Genomic DNA, 16,899 nt, shown 5'->3' on the forward strand with positions numbered 1-16,899 from the left:
CACTTCGCGAGTAATTATTCACTTTTTTAAAACGCTTTCGGACAAAACAACACAATTTTACATAATCCATAACGTAATTTTGAAATTACAATAATACCGATATAATACTATATTTCCTATACATTCGAGTCACAAACAATTAGAATTTAAACCTACATACGAAATATTTTTGGCCGAAATAACTTGATATTATTTGTTATGTTAAAAAAGTTATGGATCGCATTTATCAACGCACTCAAATGTTTTGTTTTATGCGAAAAACGAAAATCCATCCATATAAGGAAATTATATTAAATCGTATGCTGAATTATTAAATCTGTATCTAATTCACTTTTCGATATTGTTTATGTGTTTGGGAGATATTCACAAGGATCGACTTAAATACTTGATATTTTTAGAGAAGCGAATTAAAATTTAAAGAATCGATTACTTAAAACAGCTCCTTTATATCATGACACGAAAATACTTTGGCAGATTAATTTTTTCTTGCATATTGATTAAATATGTACATAATAACAAAGCTTTCACATTTCTCGCTTCAATTTTCAGTACAAATAAAGTTGGAACATACAAGTTTCATGCGATCATTTTTCAAAAGTGAAAACGCTTTAACGATTACGATGAAATTCGATCGTTGTTAGCGATTGTTTTGTACGAGGCATAACGATATCTAAACCTTAAAACCTGAACTAGACATTTTGTTTGTTCTTCCACTTCCATCCTTCTTACCATGTAAGATGTTATGTCGTCACGAATCAAATTATGTAGCTGTGTATTCTTCCGTGAAATTGGTCTGCCGTAATCACATTTGTACAGAATTTTTGGTCGCCACTAAATTCTTCTTGCTAAATTGGTGTCGGGCAACCGATTCGAAAAACTGGAAATTGTTTGGTTAATCACTAAACACATTAAAACACTAAAAAACAAGTACTTGTAACGCGAGTGTTGCTCATTGCATATTGATTTCTATTCTTGATGTACACATACATATATATGATACGTTTAATTTTTCGATTGTGAATTTTATCATATCCGAGCTATAATCTCGAATATATAGTTAGAAGGGAAGGAGAGTAGGAATTAAAAACTGAGGTATACAATTGCACGTTGGAATAAAAGTCACAAAAGGAGAAATGATTTGCAAATGTAAATGTTGATCTACAAAATTGTTGACATGCAAGCAAAATACAAAAGTAATACGAAAGTAGGGCAACAAACTGATATTCACTCGCCTTATTAGAAAAATTATTATAAAAATATGTTATACAGATTTTAAAAACTTCGGGTTTGTATTCTTCTACGTTGCTATCGATTTACACTTTACATTTTTGATCGAATTTTCCGCTTCAATATCAATTCATTTTTCCGATAGTGAATAAAATATGTATGCTAATCATTTTCCTGGTAAAGTAAGGTAAAAAATGGTTTGCGAATGCATTTTAGCACGAAAAATCGTCTTATCAGACGGAAACTGTGTTGGAAATATTGACAAGACATTAGATGAAGCAATACTTTCACAGATTGCAAAATGATGGAACATCATTACATATTACCGGAGGAAAACAACTGTGTTCATTCCGAGAATGACATTTTACTATTCAATGTTACGCCACGTAATTTGAAAACGCCATAGTTAGGAACAGCGATGAACGTCGAGTGGTAATAATTCATCGAACGAAGAGATATACAAACTATCGTCGATCTTAAATAGAAGAAATTAAATCAGTTAAATCGGTATAGCAATAATTTGTAAATTGTGCAGTAGTAGAATGCTGTAGTGTATTGGTACAAACAAAGTAATTAACGACCGCTTGATTAACTCACGCGCGTAATCTATTTCTGCGTAATTACTAATTACATTAAGCAGCAAAGAATTTGTGCCTTTAGTCGGTAAGGATATTAGACGTAGATATTAAACGATCGAAAATATTTAACGTCGAAAATATTTACAGTGCTGAACAAATTAGGATAACAATTTGGGTGATTAAAAAATTTGAACGGCTTCTGCTCGCTATGAATAATTTCTGATCGTCTTTTACTGGCGAACAAAAACGTCATTCAACGAATTTCATTATAGATGGAAATCCAATCGAAGGAAAGTCTTATTCGCGCATAAACGACGCTCTGAACTATTGAACTTGGCTTCTTCCGCTTTCGTAACGTAACTGCCGTATAACTCCACAAGAATGACCTTTCAGGCCTTGAATATTAAGCGACCTGATAATTACACGCCAAACGTGTTCGTGTGCAGCTTTTGCACGAACCATTTAAAACGGCACTTCGGACAACATTTCGATGGGTAATCGACAATATTTAGAACATTACGAAAATAAAACGTCACAACTTGTAATAAACGACTCGGATTTCCACTGATCTTCAAGGTCTATTTTAAAAATAATTTTACGCGAAAAGTAACTTTATTTTATGACAAGATCAAATAAATCAAGTAATTCTGTTCTTTTAGCAAATTTTACTATTAATTTGGATCTTTTCACACTTTTCGCATGTCTGAGTCATAAACAATAAAGCAGAATTATATATTATATGTTATATGTATATATATATAACGTAAAAAGTAACGAATTTGCTCACGCAGTTGCTCCTACTGAAATTTATCATGAAATACGTGACTCTGTATATTCATATTTCCGAAGCAATTGACGTAATAGAAAAGTATCATTTACTTCCAGAAATGGTTGCACAAATAAAAAGTAATGTGAAAAATTGTTTCATTTCAATGAAGTAATTCCGAGAAAAACATTTTTTTGTTCAAATAGACTAATACATATATAATTATGTTAAACTAATTACGAGCGAGCCAAGTAAAATGATGTTATAGAATTTTCAAGTATTTTATTTAAGTCATGCCCAAGCTTGAAAATCATATAGGAAGTTGTGAAACGTGAAGCGTGGACATAATTTACTATTTCTCAGTAACATTACATTACAACTCATTAAAATATGTCGTAGATACAACGACGAAACAAACAAGAGTGTAACGTCATGCACTGGAAGCATGATAAGAATATTCATTCGATTATTTCACCGCGTTCTTGCTTATGCAGAGTGTCTCGTAGCAACGAGGAACCGCTTAGACGCTGAATTCTGTACGTGGGAATAATAAGAAAAATCCTCATAAACATATACTCTATTTGACGTTGTATTCCAGTTATAACGAGCTTTGTGTTGCAACAATTGTATGGAAAGGTGCAGTTAAAGAAATAGTTAAGTACCTCACGTACAAATCATTGGTGCACTAGTTGTAAATGTCAGATTATTGAAACGTAAAGATGCGCGGATACAATTTGTTACAAAAGAAACTCGCTATACCTCGAAAACAAGGTCAAATTGCTATTGAACATATGTCAATGCAAACAGTTTTTTATTGTTTTCATGTGCAGAATCCACCGCCGAAGCGGTTCTACTTAATTGCTTGACTTATCTTTGAAAAGATATTAATTAATTGTTAGATTTTATTTTCGTTATAAATAAAATATACATTGGCTTTTTCCGAATGTTATCTATTAAAAAAGCTGATAATCAAAGTAAGAAATTTATGTAGAAACACAGTATTTATAATCTTGCTTGAAAGCGTCAGTTGAAATAAAAGATTATTTGAAAATAATTTACTCGATTTCTATGTAAAATAAAGTTTTTCAAACTGTCCTCGCCGAGACAATTTTACTTTTCATCAAATAATAAAAGATAAAATTCCACGTGTAAATATTATTCAATCACGTATAGAGGACGACAAAGGAAAAAATAAAAAATTTATCCATCTTGAGTAACTGTATGCACAGCACTGTTGTTTCTAGAATATCTTAGTAAATCTTTTCTTACATGTTTCCCGGAATCTCCTGCTCTTCGCGATCATAAACTATTACTCTACTCATAACACGTGATTCATTGTAATGTTCCTCGTAAGACGATTCTCGGAACAATCTAGCTGAATCACGATGGAGTATCGGACCCAAACAAACGATATATTTTTTTTCCCGCGTTTGCGTGCCTCACGCGGTTCGGTTAAGTTTCTAACAATATTTCATATTTTCCCGTCATTTCTAATTTCAATGGCTATTATTGTATGTATATGTGCGCAAAACATTCGAAATGAATACTTTGATGAGAGAAGGCAAATTTTATTCGTAATTGACAACATGTTTCGAGCGAAACACCAAATCAATTTTCTTACCGAATTTTTATTTTCCTCTCTGCAGAGACTCACACTGTGGCGATGACAGACCCACAGTTAGCAAACAACAACAACAATAACAACACCAATAACAACAACAACAACAACAACAACAATAACAATAACAATAACGATGGCGAGCCGAAATACTTGCACAAGAAGTTCAAGAAGATGGCGACGACCGAGGTTACGCCGCAAGTGGAGCCCAAGGAGGACGCCGTGGTCAGCAACGGTTCTCCAGAGACAACTAAAAGGAAGGAGTCGGCCAAGGACTCCAGAGAGTCGCCGAAAGATCCGATCAAGATCGAGATCTCTGCGGAACCCGCGGACGGAGAACCGACCGAATCGAGGAAAAACGGCTACGTGTGTCCTTATTGCAGGCTGTCGTGCGCGAAACCGAGCGTCCTGCAAAAACACATCCGAGCTCACACCAACGAGAGACCGTATCCTTGCGTTCCTTGCGGATTCGCGTTCAAGACCAAGTCAAATCTCTACAAGCACTGCAGATCCCGTGCTCATGCCCTTAAGATGGAGGGTGGTGATGCCAGCAAGGTACGTTTCCTATTTCACTCTTCCTCACACTGCCTCACATACAGGATTTTCGAATCGACATAGATACAATATACGTTATAATATGACGCGAGCTGTTACAATTGTCAGGCTTAACGCGATACAAAGTCATCAAAATACGTAAACATACGTATCCCGTTTCATTTGAAAGCTAACGGAACGATTAGCTGTATTTTCTTACAGAGTTTGAAAGAGCTTGACATTAGCGCGTATTTAAGATTGTGGATGCAGCTTTGTGACGAAAATATGTGACGTAAAAACATTCGATCATTTCACAGGTATCAGAGGACTCGGACATAAGCTTGTCCGACAGTGCGAGCAACGGAACCGGTACACCACCACCCCCTCCGTCATCGACGCCCACAACGACTTCAGTTAGTGTAAAAACGATTAAAACGGGGAAAATTTACAAGCCAAAATTTCACACGGCCCTCCAGTGTGTTAACAACGATATCGAAACGTCTTCCCTTTCCTCCATTTCTTCCACGAACAGTTCTTCCTCGACAGCCGCTACCACCACGCCAAAACCAAACCCGGAACAAGTACAGGAGCATATTGATAAAATTATTACGGACAACCAAGCGATCGTCGATGCGGTAGATCCGCGACTGCACAAACTGATTCAAAGACAGCAAAGCCTCGTGGAAACGAAACAGTCTACCGATCAGCCGTTGAATCTCTCATCCGCGGAGGAATCTTCGAGAAAACGATGTTACAGTGAGAGCTTTGTGCAAGAAAACAAAGATTATCCGAACGGTCCGGAAAGTTCGATAATCAAGGATCTCCTACTGAAAAATCAAAACTCGAGTCAAGAGGCAACGACGGAATACGAGAGCTATTTCTGCCCTTCCTGCAATATTCCTTACTCAAGTATCGATAATCTAGATGTTCATCGTAAGTACTACTGCAAAGGCAACGTGAGTCCTCGAAGAGATTATCAGTTGGAAATGGAGAAAAGAGAGTCGGATTTTGATTCCAAGTCTTCCGAATATTACAGCACCTTGCAACCCCTTCCCTCTCCCGGGCCTCTGTTGGGCAATACGAGGCTCGTCGACGCGTACGCTCCACCCATGAAGAAACAGAGATCAGACCCCGTACCAACCACGTTACGATCTCTCGAGGAGCTAAGCAAGTATCCACGACCAAACTCGTTGCAAATGTTCGGCGGGGAAGTCAGGATATTGGACAATACCGGTGAAACGAAGACGATGAGAATCGAGCCGCGACAAACCAACTCTCCTACGAGTGAGCAGATCGTGAGCAGCAAGTGCGTCACTTCGGAGACCGCTTCGATCGTAGTTAGATCGGGTCTTCACTCGGGAGGCACGATGGTACACAAACCGCCGCGTACGGCGGTCAGCACGCCTAGTTCCTCCATATCTTTGCCCAACACTCCGAAAATGTTGGCGCCGATCATACCGAACATATCAACCTCGAATATAGCACCCAACATGTCGTGCTACAGTTATTTAGAGCCGAACTTAAATCCTCTGACCAGTATCACTGCCTATAACCCGCTGACTTTGCCTCAACCGGGAATCACGAATATCCTTCACGGTGGTAAAGTTATACCTTATGTTCCTGGCATGCCTGGACCACACACCCTGACGCCAGCCATAGACATATCCACGAGTTTAGCCACCGATGAATCCGGATACAAGGTGATACCAGGATTGCCTGGCCTCCACATAGTCCCTCAACCCTTAGATCTCGCCAGTCCGGTAAAAATACAACCGCCAAGTACAAATACCAACGCCATCAAGATACAAACGCCAATAGCTGGAATTCCAGAGCCGATGTCCAATGGACACGTCTCGATGATAGGCCAGCCATTGGATCTCGCCAGCCCGGCAAAGGACCCCAAGCTCGGCTTCAAAACTCCTGGCAACGACGTCTTGAAGATTGGGTTAACGAGTCCAAAAGTTCCTAGTGTTAACGAGACCTCGACGAGACTTCGCCTCAAGTTCTTGAGGCCGACTTCGTTGCCACTAAAGCCAGGCACGTTCACGCCCAAGAAGCATCATGGTATCACTCCTACGGCAAACACGCTTCCGCTCATAAGCCCAGAAACCCCTCGGCCGAAGAAGTCCTACGGGCAGCTTTATTTGAACGGTCACGCGTATACATATCTTGGTCTGAAATGTTCGACCAGAGTATTTTACTGCACTCTGAATAGACCACAGCCGATGTATGTGACACAGCAACACGGCTTATCTATGTACTCGAATTGGAAGATATGCAAAGAAGTACCATCTGACGTTGATATGGCGCATTATGATTCGAGGCACAGGCCGCTTAATTATACGACCGCCTGGAAAAAACAGGAGGACATTTTGACGCATTCCTCGGAAAGACCGACCACCCCAACTAGTTCCGATAGCGGTTTGGATAGCGATATGCAAGAAAAAGCGAAAAGGGTTAAGATATTCGACGGAGGATTTGAAAGCAACGAGGACTATACATATGTCAGGGGCAGAGGTAAACATATATAGCATGTTTTTACACACGCTGCCTTGCCTTCGGCTTCAGTACTGACTTTATGCGCAATCCAACACCTGTCTCTCTTTGTACTTTCAACATTTTCACTTATTTGTTTACGTTTGATATTCAGAGAAATTGGAACGTATGAAAAAACGAATATGCGAATTTCTTTCCAATATGCAATAAGTCAGTTAGTAAGTTTCAGTCAGATATGTTTATATCTACAGACAGAGGGTACGGAAAGTATTTGTACGTACCATATTTTCCAATGCAGTGTCTTTTTATTAGGTTTTACATTCCATTTACATACTGTCAAGCTTTTATAATCATACGAAGGTACTACCAAATGATGTGAAATGTGTTACAGTCGGATCTGGTTAATTACTGTGTAATATAATATATAATTAATGCATAAATTCAATGGTGTACAAATACTTTTTGTAGTCACTATGCGTAATATGACTCTAACGAGTAATAGAAAAAAGTACTACGATTTCCGCTCCAGCCTGTATTCTCATATATATTGTCACGTTAAAGGTATAGGTATATGACAACACAACTAATATTTGCATTTATGTGTGCGTCTATTGAGACATATATCTTTTTCGTAAATAGCATATTATGTGCTGGTTAATGGTTTCAACTTATTTCTTTATTATGTAAGGTCGAGGCCGATACGTTTGCGAGGAATGCGGCATTCGTTGTAAAAAGCCATCCATGTTAAAGAAACATATCAGAACGCACACGGACGTAAGGCCGTACACGTGTAAACATTGCGCTTTTAGGTAAGTCGTTTTTAACGAATCTTCTTTCTTTTATTTCCTTCAATATCTACATTTGTTTACTTCAATACATTGCAAAATTCAAACGATTCTTTATTTCATATATAATGATAATAATAATAATAACAACAACAACAACAACAACAACAACAACAACAACAACAACAACAACAACAACAACAACAACAACAACAATAACGATAATAATAACAATAACAATAACAATAATAATAATAATAATAATAATAAAGTATAAAAGATAAAATGGAAAAGAAATACAAAACGTATAATTCAATAGAAATTACAGACAATTTTATCAAAATGTAATAGAAAAAAAAAGAGAAAAGAGAAATATTACCATCGAGCAGTCAATGCCAAACACTATTGAGGAAAGATATGGCTACGAAAGAATCGTAAAGCTACATAGCTACCTGAATAGATATAAAACTACTTTCACAATATCACGCACAACAGAAACTTGTTTAATCGGGCTGATTTGATACAAATATACTGCTGAGTCTAAAAGAAAAAAAATGTACAAGAACATGTACACAGAAACGCATGCGCGTGATAAGACACGAGAAAGATAAAAGAGTAAAAAGGCAGTACTTAAACGACAAACGCCACGATATTATATAAGATCCAAATATAGACAAGTACGGTGGGCCACCGTTTAACGCGGAGGAACACCGTTCCGCGTTATAGGAAACAACGTTATATGCGCTGTACACGATAACATGCGTTATTTATACCAACCACATGTATATATGTATGCATTACACAGGGTACCCGTAGTTTGGTGTATAGATATTGCTAATGTGTTGTATAGCTAAAAGCAAGACTAAAATGTCACATAGTAAAAAGTTCATAAATGTTTCCTTAAGAAGTTTTAATAAAAGTATGACACGTGAAGCTATATAATATACAGGATGTTTGGAACCAAGAAAAGACACGAAACTGTATTCTTGCGTTTACCTTGTCTTTGTATTTCGTATGTTAAATTTGACAAATTCAAATTAAAATATCTGCTAAATTAGTGATTTTTCAGCATAGATAGGTCAATACCTTTTAAAGGGAATGCTGAAATGGTTCGATTAATGTATCAAAATGTACATGGTTCGATTTACAAAAATGGAGTTAACCCTGAAAAATCCCTACTACTCGATCTACAGAAAAATAATTGGCAATAATAATGCTTCCTTTGAAACAAACCAACAACTTTTGTTCAAACATTTTTTTGATAGTACAAAGTTGATATTGATTTGTTTTGTTTAACTTTTCCACGTGCAACTTTGGCCCTCAACTCTTATTTCACAAGCCAGGACGAAACTAAAATGAAATAGCGTGCTATTTTCGTTGTATAGTAAATCCATACACGAAAGCAATAAACATACCTACATGTACAAAATACTCCCTCATGTATGTGCCATATATCAACACTTACCATGAATATTATATATGAATATATATTGCCTTATCCTCTGTTAAACCGAGAAAAAGAATATTAACGTTCATTCGTCGCATTTTACATTTTCGTTGTAAGTTTCTTATAACTTAATGAAGCATATGCGATCTTTTTGCTACACGACATTTTAGTCTTGTCCTTAGTTACAGAGCACACCGAACTTTCCTTACAGAACAATTAAATATTGTACATTAAAATGTGGGACACCCTGTATATGGACTATGAGTGTGACGTTAGACGAATCCAAGTTATAGAAGGGAACGCGTTGTACTGGATCCACTGTACTTCTATATAAGTGGTTCATAAAATGGTTTAAGATAATTCTTCGTAAAAACAAAAGAAATACTGTCATGACAGTCATTACAATGCATGAAAATACGAGAAACCGCAGGAAATACAATACATAATAAAAGGGACCATTGACATAACGCATGCAAACAATTGTTACCACTGCAAAAACAATAGAACATAGATAGCAGCAGATTACTTGCCGAAAAAGATTATACAGACAGAAACAATACTGTAGTAAAGGTTGTACACCAAGCATTCGCAAGACAATATCAATTATACAGCGTAAACGTTCGTACCTTCCTTGCAAGTGCACATCCAAGAATAGACATGATTCATAAATGCGTGTCTATACTTCAGGGGATGAATCTACACGTTAAAATAAATAAAAAAAATATCATATAAATGTATGTTTTATGCCTGTAGGCTGCCACAAACTTAAATGGCCAAACAGTAAGGACTTAATTTACAGGCAAAAGAAAGAAGGAAACGTTGTACGCAAGTTTGTCAATAAGTACTTTGTTACAGAGCTATAAAAAAAAATTGCAATAGATAACGACACATTGCACCGCACAGAAATTGACTGTATCACGTGTTAACAATTCTATGTCGTCAATAGTTGAAAAATATCATATGCAATATAACAAAAACGATTGTCGAGTACTTTTATTTTCTCATTTCAAAATGTTGTTCTTGTCCTCGGATACAAACTCATCAATGAATATTTCATCAGAAGGATATTGCTCAGTTTCAATAAACTGCGTGCAGCGTTATTTATTTCATCCATTTCTTTATAATTCTGCAACAAATCGTTTATTGACGAACTTTATATAACATTTCTTTCGTCCTCTTGCCTATAGATTACGCCCTCGCAGTCTAGCGTCTGTTTAACACATCTGTTTAAGTTTAGAATCTTGTATGTTTGTCGTATGTATCACAGTTTTCGAGGTACAGATAATTAAAGAAACTACCGCGGTACACGTTTCTGTACGGCTTGACATTGGACTATACACAGTAGAATACGTCTTCATTTTGCGAAGAATCATTTTGCGAATTGTTCCCAAGACAATATTCTGAAAATCCTGCTTTGCTGTTTCATGTTGTTTGTTGAGGAAACGGGATTCAATAGAAAAGAGATAATAAATTATCATATCATAATGCGAACATGTTTGATTAGGATATGTTTGATTCCGAAACATGTGTCGAGGCTCGAGGTGGATTTTGAATATTTTCTTCAATCATCTCTAACTCGAAAACTAAGGCACGTAGGAGCTATATATGTTATTTTAGTGTAGATTCACTTCCGAAAGTATAGGTATACTTTTATGAATCACCCTATACATGCGGATAAAATAAATACATGTAACAAACGATATACATATTCAGACGTTAATATTCATGAAGGAAGGAGGAAAGGAAACCTGCTTAATTTACATCATGATACCGTATAGCACAAACATTATACACAAAAGATAACAACACACACACACACACACACACACACACACACACACACAGAAATGGGACGAGGAAGAATAATAGTAATATTTATTAGTAATATGTTATATCTTTCCATTATTTTTCATTATCTCTTTTATATTTGTTACATATATTTATCTACATATAAGTTATGTTGTATATATTAAGTTATGAACCTTGCGAGATAAAACTTAAACAGATAATCATGTTAACGTCGTTAAGAAATTCGAAAAAATAACATAAACTGCATACGGGCTTTTACTAAAATTATTACATTGACATAGGAATTACAATTTATTGCCAAAGAGAATTAATTATTTGAAAACTTTTATTGAAAATCTATTAGAAATGCATACACATTTTATTCATATTGAATTTTCGCGCTACTGATGAATATCTGTTGGCAGTATCTCGTGGCAATATAAGCATGTTCAAAAATTCCAAATATTTTGCGAAATATGTTTTTTATTTACTAATTTCTATGTTTAAATACAAAATAGTAGAAAAAACTAAAACTGTTTGAAAGAATCGCGATTTCTTAGAATAAAACATAGCTCTATTTTTTAAATATGCAGTATTCAATTATGTGGCATACAACAAGTAACGCTCCCTTCTGTTTTGATCTGCTTTATTAATTCTAATATTTCTGCATGTGTGTATAGCATATAAACGATAATGAGGATTACGATGCGAAAGCTGTTATTGCACAATGTCAAACGAACTGAGGTCTTAAAATCATGAACTACAACTATTTTCGACATGCTTTCCGAAGAAAGCAAATGATTTTAAAGTAAACTTTTTATCTTTTGAGATAGCATACTTATGCCTAACATTTAATAATAACGCAGAGATATTAGATTTAATCTACTCTTTCTTTTTTTAAATATTTATTTCTTGTAAAAAATCGCAGGTTGCCCTCGCAATTCTTAATTATCTTTTTTAAAATACGTATTTCTTTCGCATATATATATAATACTAAATAAAAATTGTAGAAAAATTTGAGGATAGTCGCTACATGATTCTATATGAAATAATTGTGCAAAATTTAAATTGAACCGGCTTACCACTTTTTATAATTTCTGTGACACTATTTCATAAAATGATATTCTGAGAAAACACTCGTAAATATTAACTACGGTTCATACGTGTATACGAATATACATGGCTGACTTGGAACGGTATAACTTTGTTATTTCAGGAAATTTTAATTTGAAGTTTTGTAACAAAATCGTAGTTTCAAATGAAATGTTATTTTATATGCTCGAAATACTATTTTTAAAAAATCGATATTTATACTAGAATAGTTCCAAATATTATTTAAAGCGAGACATTTAATTAGAACCACTTGGATAACTTTGAAAATAATGAGTTTATCGAAAAATTTTTCGTATGTATGCTACATGGATTAATAGCGAGCTATTCGATTTTCTTCTATCACTTTTGTTTTTCGACATTTTAGTCATGTTTGATTTTTCAGATAGAAGATAAGTTCTTATTTATAATGAAAGATACATTTACATGTACGAGTCAAGTATTCACTTAAACTTTAGCGCGTTAATTAGTAGAATTTCTTTAATAGTCGTTTAATAGTCACTTTAATACATATTGTTATTCTTTTTTTAATGTTATTCATAATTTTCGTTATAAAGAAAAATTTGAATTTCATTTAAGAAAGGTTGAAGGTGACATGGGAATTTCAATAAATGCAAGTGATAGGAAAAATCCGATAATGTGTCGTATACTTCCTGACGAATCAACACGCTCAAGTTTTTATTTGCAGTATTAGTAGTAGTAGTGGTTTTAGTTGCGCGCATCATTCCGTATATTATAAATTATAGAATTATATGTTATAAATATTTACAAATATTTCTTCTTCTTTCATGCGCAGCTTTAAAACCAAAGGCAACCTGACGAAACATATGAAGTCGAAAGCTCATTACAAGAAGTGCGTCGAGCTCGGCGTTGTTCCGGTGCCTACGACGGTCTGTGATGAAAATATCGATAAAGATGCTATCGCCCGGTTGGCTGCAGGTGGAAATACCGAGGAATCCTCGGAAGAAGAGGAAGAAAGCGATGGAGAGGAGAGTGAAGAATCCGGAAGCGAGGAACAAGAAGCTGCACAGAGTTTGCTAAGTCTGTCGCAACGTAATACAAACAGATTTCCAGGGCTTCTACCGTCTGGAAGACCGACAACTTACCCTTACACTCTAACTTTCCCAACGACCTCCAGGTCCGCGAACGTATCATCTACCGCGATAAGCAACAACGTCTGCTTGAGCAGCCAAACCGTCACCACGCAAGAAACTACTCTCGTTCGAAACGAATTGTCCCATCGATACTATTTCCCCTCGAGTCGAACCGCTCCGGAAGAATCGAGGACGACCGTGATTCAATCATCGAAAAAAGAAAGTTCCGACATCGAGGTGAACGGAGTCGATACCGACTCGCGAAATACTTTGGCACAGCCTATGGATCTCACGACGAAACCAGCCCTACAACCATTGCCCTCTTCCATACCGCAAAGAGCCAAGCCAGCAGATATTTTAACTCCCGTTTCGGAACCGGTACTGTTACAAACGATCGTTCAAACGATGGAAAGACTACCGATACAAGGAAGAGAGTGGAAACCGGATGCCGAGGGGCATATGTTGCAAGCATATCTTACTGAACGACACGTTATGGATAGTAAAATTAAACAACAATACCGAGTAGGAAATACGAAGATGGAAAAGCAACTGAGAGAGAGGGACATTTACACGGAACAATCATCTCCGAAATCAAGAAACGCTGAATTAGAGACTAGTCCAGTAACGACTTACAACGATCCTAGCAAGATACAAATGACTATGATAGATTCAAGGATTAAGCACGTATCGAAGCATACCACTGAAGATATCAAGATGGAAATCAGAGAGAAAATTTATCAGAACAATATCGTCATAGATCGACGGTCGTTCGATATCGAATCGATTCACAGAGAAAAAGAAATAGCAGATAGCATGAAACATACGGTTGCGCGGAAAATGGTTGTCGGGGGACCCGGTTTTAGATCGCCCTCGCCTAACGCTGCAATCCCTAAACCACAAGCTGAGTTCTTGCAGCCCTCGAATGGACCTGCACCTAATTATGTCAGGTGAGCGATATTTCTCACGTTAGTTTTAATTGAGTGGTAAACACTTCACGAGTTCCTTAACTTTAACTGACATCATTTGATGACCCACGATCATTTCAATTACTTAATTTTCAAGTATTTCTTAACTTCTGTTTTGTATTTTTACACGATAAAGACCACTAGTGACTAATTGAAATGAAATGGAAAATTAAGTCATTTAGTCAGAAATAAACGGTTGTGATTATTGATTATTCAACGATGTCAGATTTAGGAATAATTAACACTCACGCTGCAAATCATCTTTCTTTTTCTAATAAGGAATTGTTAAGAAATTAACCTAATTTTATCATTGTACAATATAAATACTGAAAGGCAAAGAAATCTCAAGTTTTATTAAAAGTTATTGTAATATGATTCTTTTTACTTAAAATACGGTTAGTATAGGATAATGAATTTAGTCGAATTCTCTTTTACTCGGAATTTTTGGTACACCAAGGTAGTCATGAATAAAATGGGATTAATTCGTTCTATTAAGACAAGCGCATTTGATACTACTACGTTTGCCCATGATAAGGGATTGACAGGCCTGTCAAACAAGATCGCAAAGAGTTCCAAAGTTCCATTTGACGTATAAGTTACAAACATAGAATATCAAGCACAAAATAAGGAATATCGCCATTCTTTTTACTTGCACTATTTCTGGATACTGTATGTTTGCATTACATCAATAGTAACAAAACGCATAAAGTTTCCGTACATAACATGGGAAGTACGATAAATAAATGAAAAATAAAATACATATGTAAGGTTTAATAAAACTATCAGATATTCCTCGTTTTTCATCCATTTTTAATACAATTATAACGATACATTGTAAAAAGAGTTATTATCCGCAGAATATATATTGATAATCCAAATAAGGAATTAGCTCCATTTGCCTACACTCGATTAATAGATATAAAAGAGAATAATATAACAGTTTATATACAGCTTGGAAAATGTGAGAATTTATAGAAATTTAAGATTGTAGGAAAGTGGTACAATTATAAAATGATCGATTTGTTGATAATCCTTTGCCACATTCGATGCTAAAGCAGTTTTCGTTGAAAGAACTGAGTCTACTGAATGTAGTTACAGTGTGACTGAAGATGGGAGAAGCGTCTGTGGAATTTGTAACAAGGTGTTCAGCAAACCTAGTCAGTTACGGTTGCATATCAACATTCATTACTTCGAGAGACCATTTAGATGCGAAAGTTGCGCGGTTTCTTTTCGAACCAAGGGTCATTTGACAAAGCACGAAAGATCTGTTTCTCATCACAATAAGGTAATCAACTTTTTATATTTAAATATTACATATTTCATTTACGATAATAAACTGTCTAATGATCTCGAGTTAATCGAGTCATTACTTGATTTTCGGCTTTTAATTGTTAATGTAATTACAGTGGATCCCTGTATAACGTAAGGGCACGTCCCGCGTTAAAAGGAACGCGTTATGCGGGGATTATCTACCGGTAGATTTATAGAACGTCGTTAACAGCTGGTATGGTTTTCCTAGGAGATACAAACAAATATTACCATTGAAGCAGTTAAATGTGATTCAAATTGTAAATGTTCATTTATTTAATTATTACTTTATAAGAAATTTTTTAATAACAAAAATAAACGGAAGAAACCTAAATCTTACGACTGAAAACTCCCTCACAAGTATTTACATATATCATATATTTATTACGTTATAATTACGTTATAATTACGTTATAATATACTTGGTTGCAAGAATTATTTCAAAAATATCCAGTCATTTTAAATATTTCGAAACCGAATGAAATTGATATAACTTAACGACTATTTGAAACAAATCTTCCAGTGTATATGTAAATTCTACTGTAGTTATCCAATTGACAATGTGCATTTAAGCAAGTAAGTTTTACAATTTTTGACTGTTGATTATAAATGACAAAGTGCCAAATCTGCGACATAAAAGGATTAACAGACGTAATTAGATGATATAGTGTTTTATCATTTGTGCAAACTTTTGTTTGTTGAAACTGATATTTGAAAGGTAAAACTTAGTCGCTTAGTCATTGTAAATGTAGCAACAGACACACAAAACATAAACTCACTCAGCGATGTTTCGTTACCAATTGAATATTGAGTGGCCTCGCTAAGAATGGCTGTTCACATACATATAGTGACATTCGTTTCAGATGGTTGTTTAGTTACATCAAACTCACACAATCTGCTCTCAAGATATACATATTCAGAATGGTTGAATACTTTCCTCAAACAATCCTCGTACAGCAACGTAGCCTGAAATAAAGTTTCTATTCGTTATATTTTTTCGTGTTGTAATGAATTGAATTTACAAGTGTACTATATTGGACTGATTTATAAATCGTTTATAAATCTACTCATAACGAAATAAATTTATTTTATAAAATTAAAGACAAATAAAATCTTGCGGTTAAGGGGTGAATTATTTACTATTCTCTGTGAAGATACGTGCACATGCACGTGTGAGTTAACT

At 35.4% G+C, this 16,899-nt stretch overlaps 1 protein-coding gene across 3 annotated transcripts in view; it reads left to right on the plus strand.

The window, feature by feature from the left end:
- The window catches only part of Shn (zinc finger protein schnurri), a 67,636-nt gene that overhangs the window by 40,310 nt on the left and 10,427 nt on the right, over nucleotides 1-16,899 (plus strand). The window contains exons 2-7 of one of the 3 annotated variants that reach the window (XM_072012008.1): nucleotides 4,218-4,744; nucleotides 5,041-7,240; nucleotides 7,908-8,028; nucleotides 13,146-14,390; nucleotides 15,501-15,693; nucleotides 15,815-15,960. In XM_072012008.1, coding sequence (XP_071868109.1) covers nucleotides 4,218-4,744; nucleotides 5,041-7,240; nucleotides 7,908-8,028; nucleotides 13,146-14,390; nucleotides 15,501-15,693; nucleotides 15,815-15,829 — 4,301 coding nt within the window. In that variant the 3' untranslated portion in view covers nucleotides 15,830-15,960. Of the gene's footprint in view, nucleotides 1-4,217; nucleotides 4,745-5,040; nucleotides 7,241-7,907; nucleotides 8,029-13,145; nucleotides 14,391-15,500; nucleotides 15,694-15,814; nucleotides 15,961-16,899 lie in introns of those variants that run through there. The other 2 variants (XM_072012007.1, XM_072012009.1) reach the window with 2 other exon arrangements.

Source organism: Bombus fervidus, chromosome 10 (assembly GCF_041682495.2).
Source record: "Bombus fervidus isolate BK054 chromosome 10, iyBomFerv1, whole genome shotgun sequence".
In the NCBI taxonomy this organism is placed as follows: Eukaryota; Metazoa; Arthropoda; class Insecta; order Hymenoptera; family Apidae; genus Bombus; species Bombus fervidus.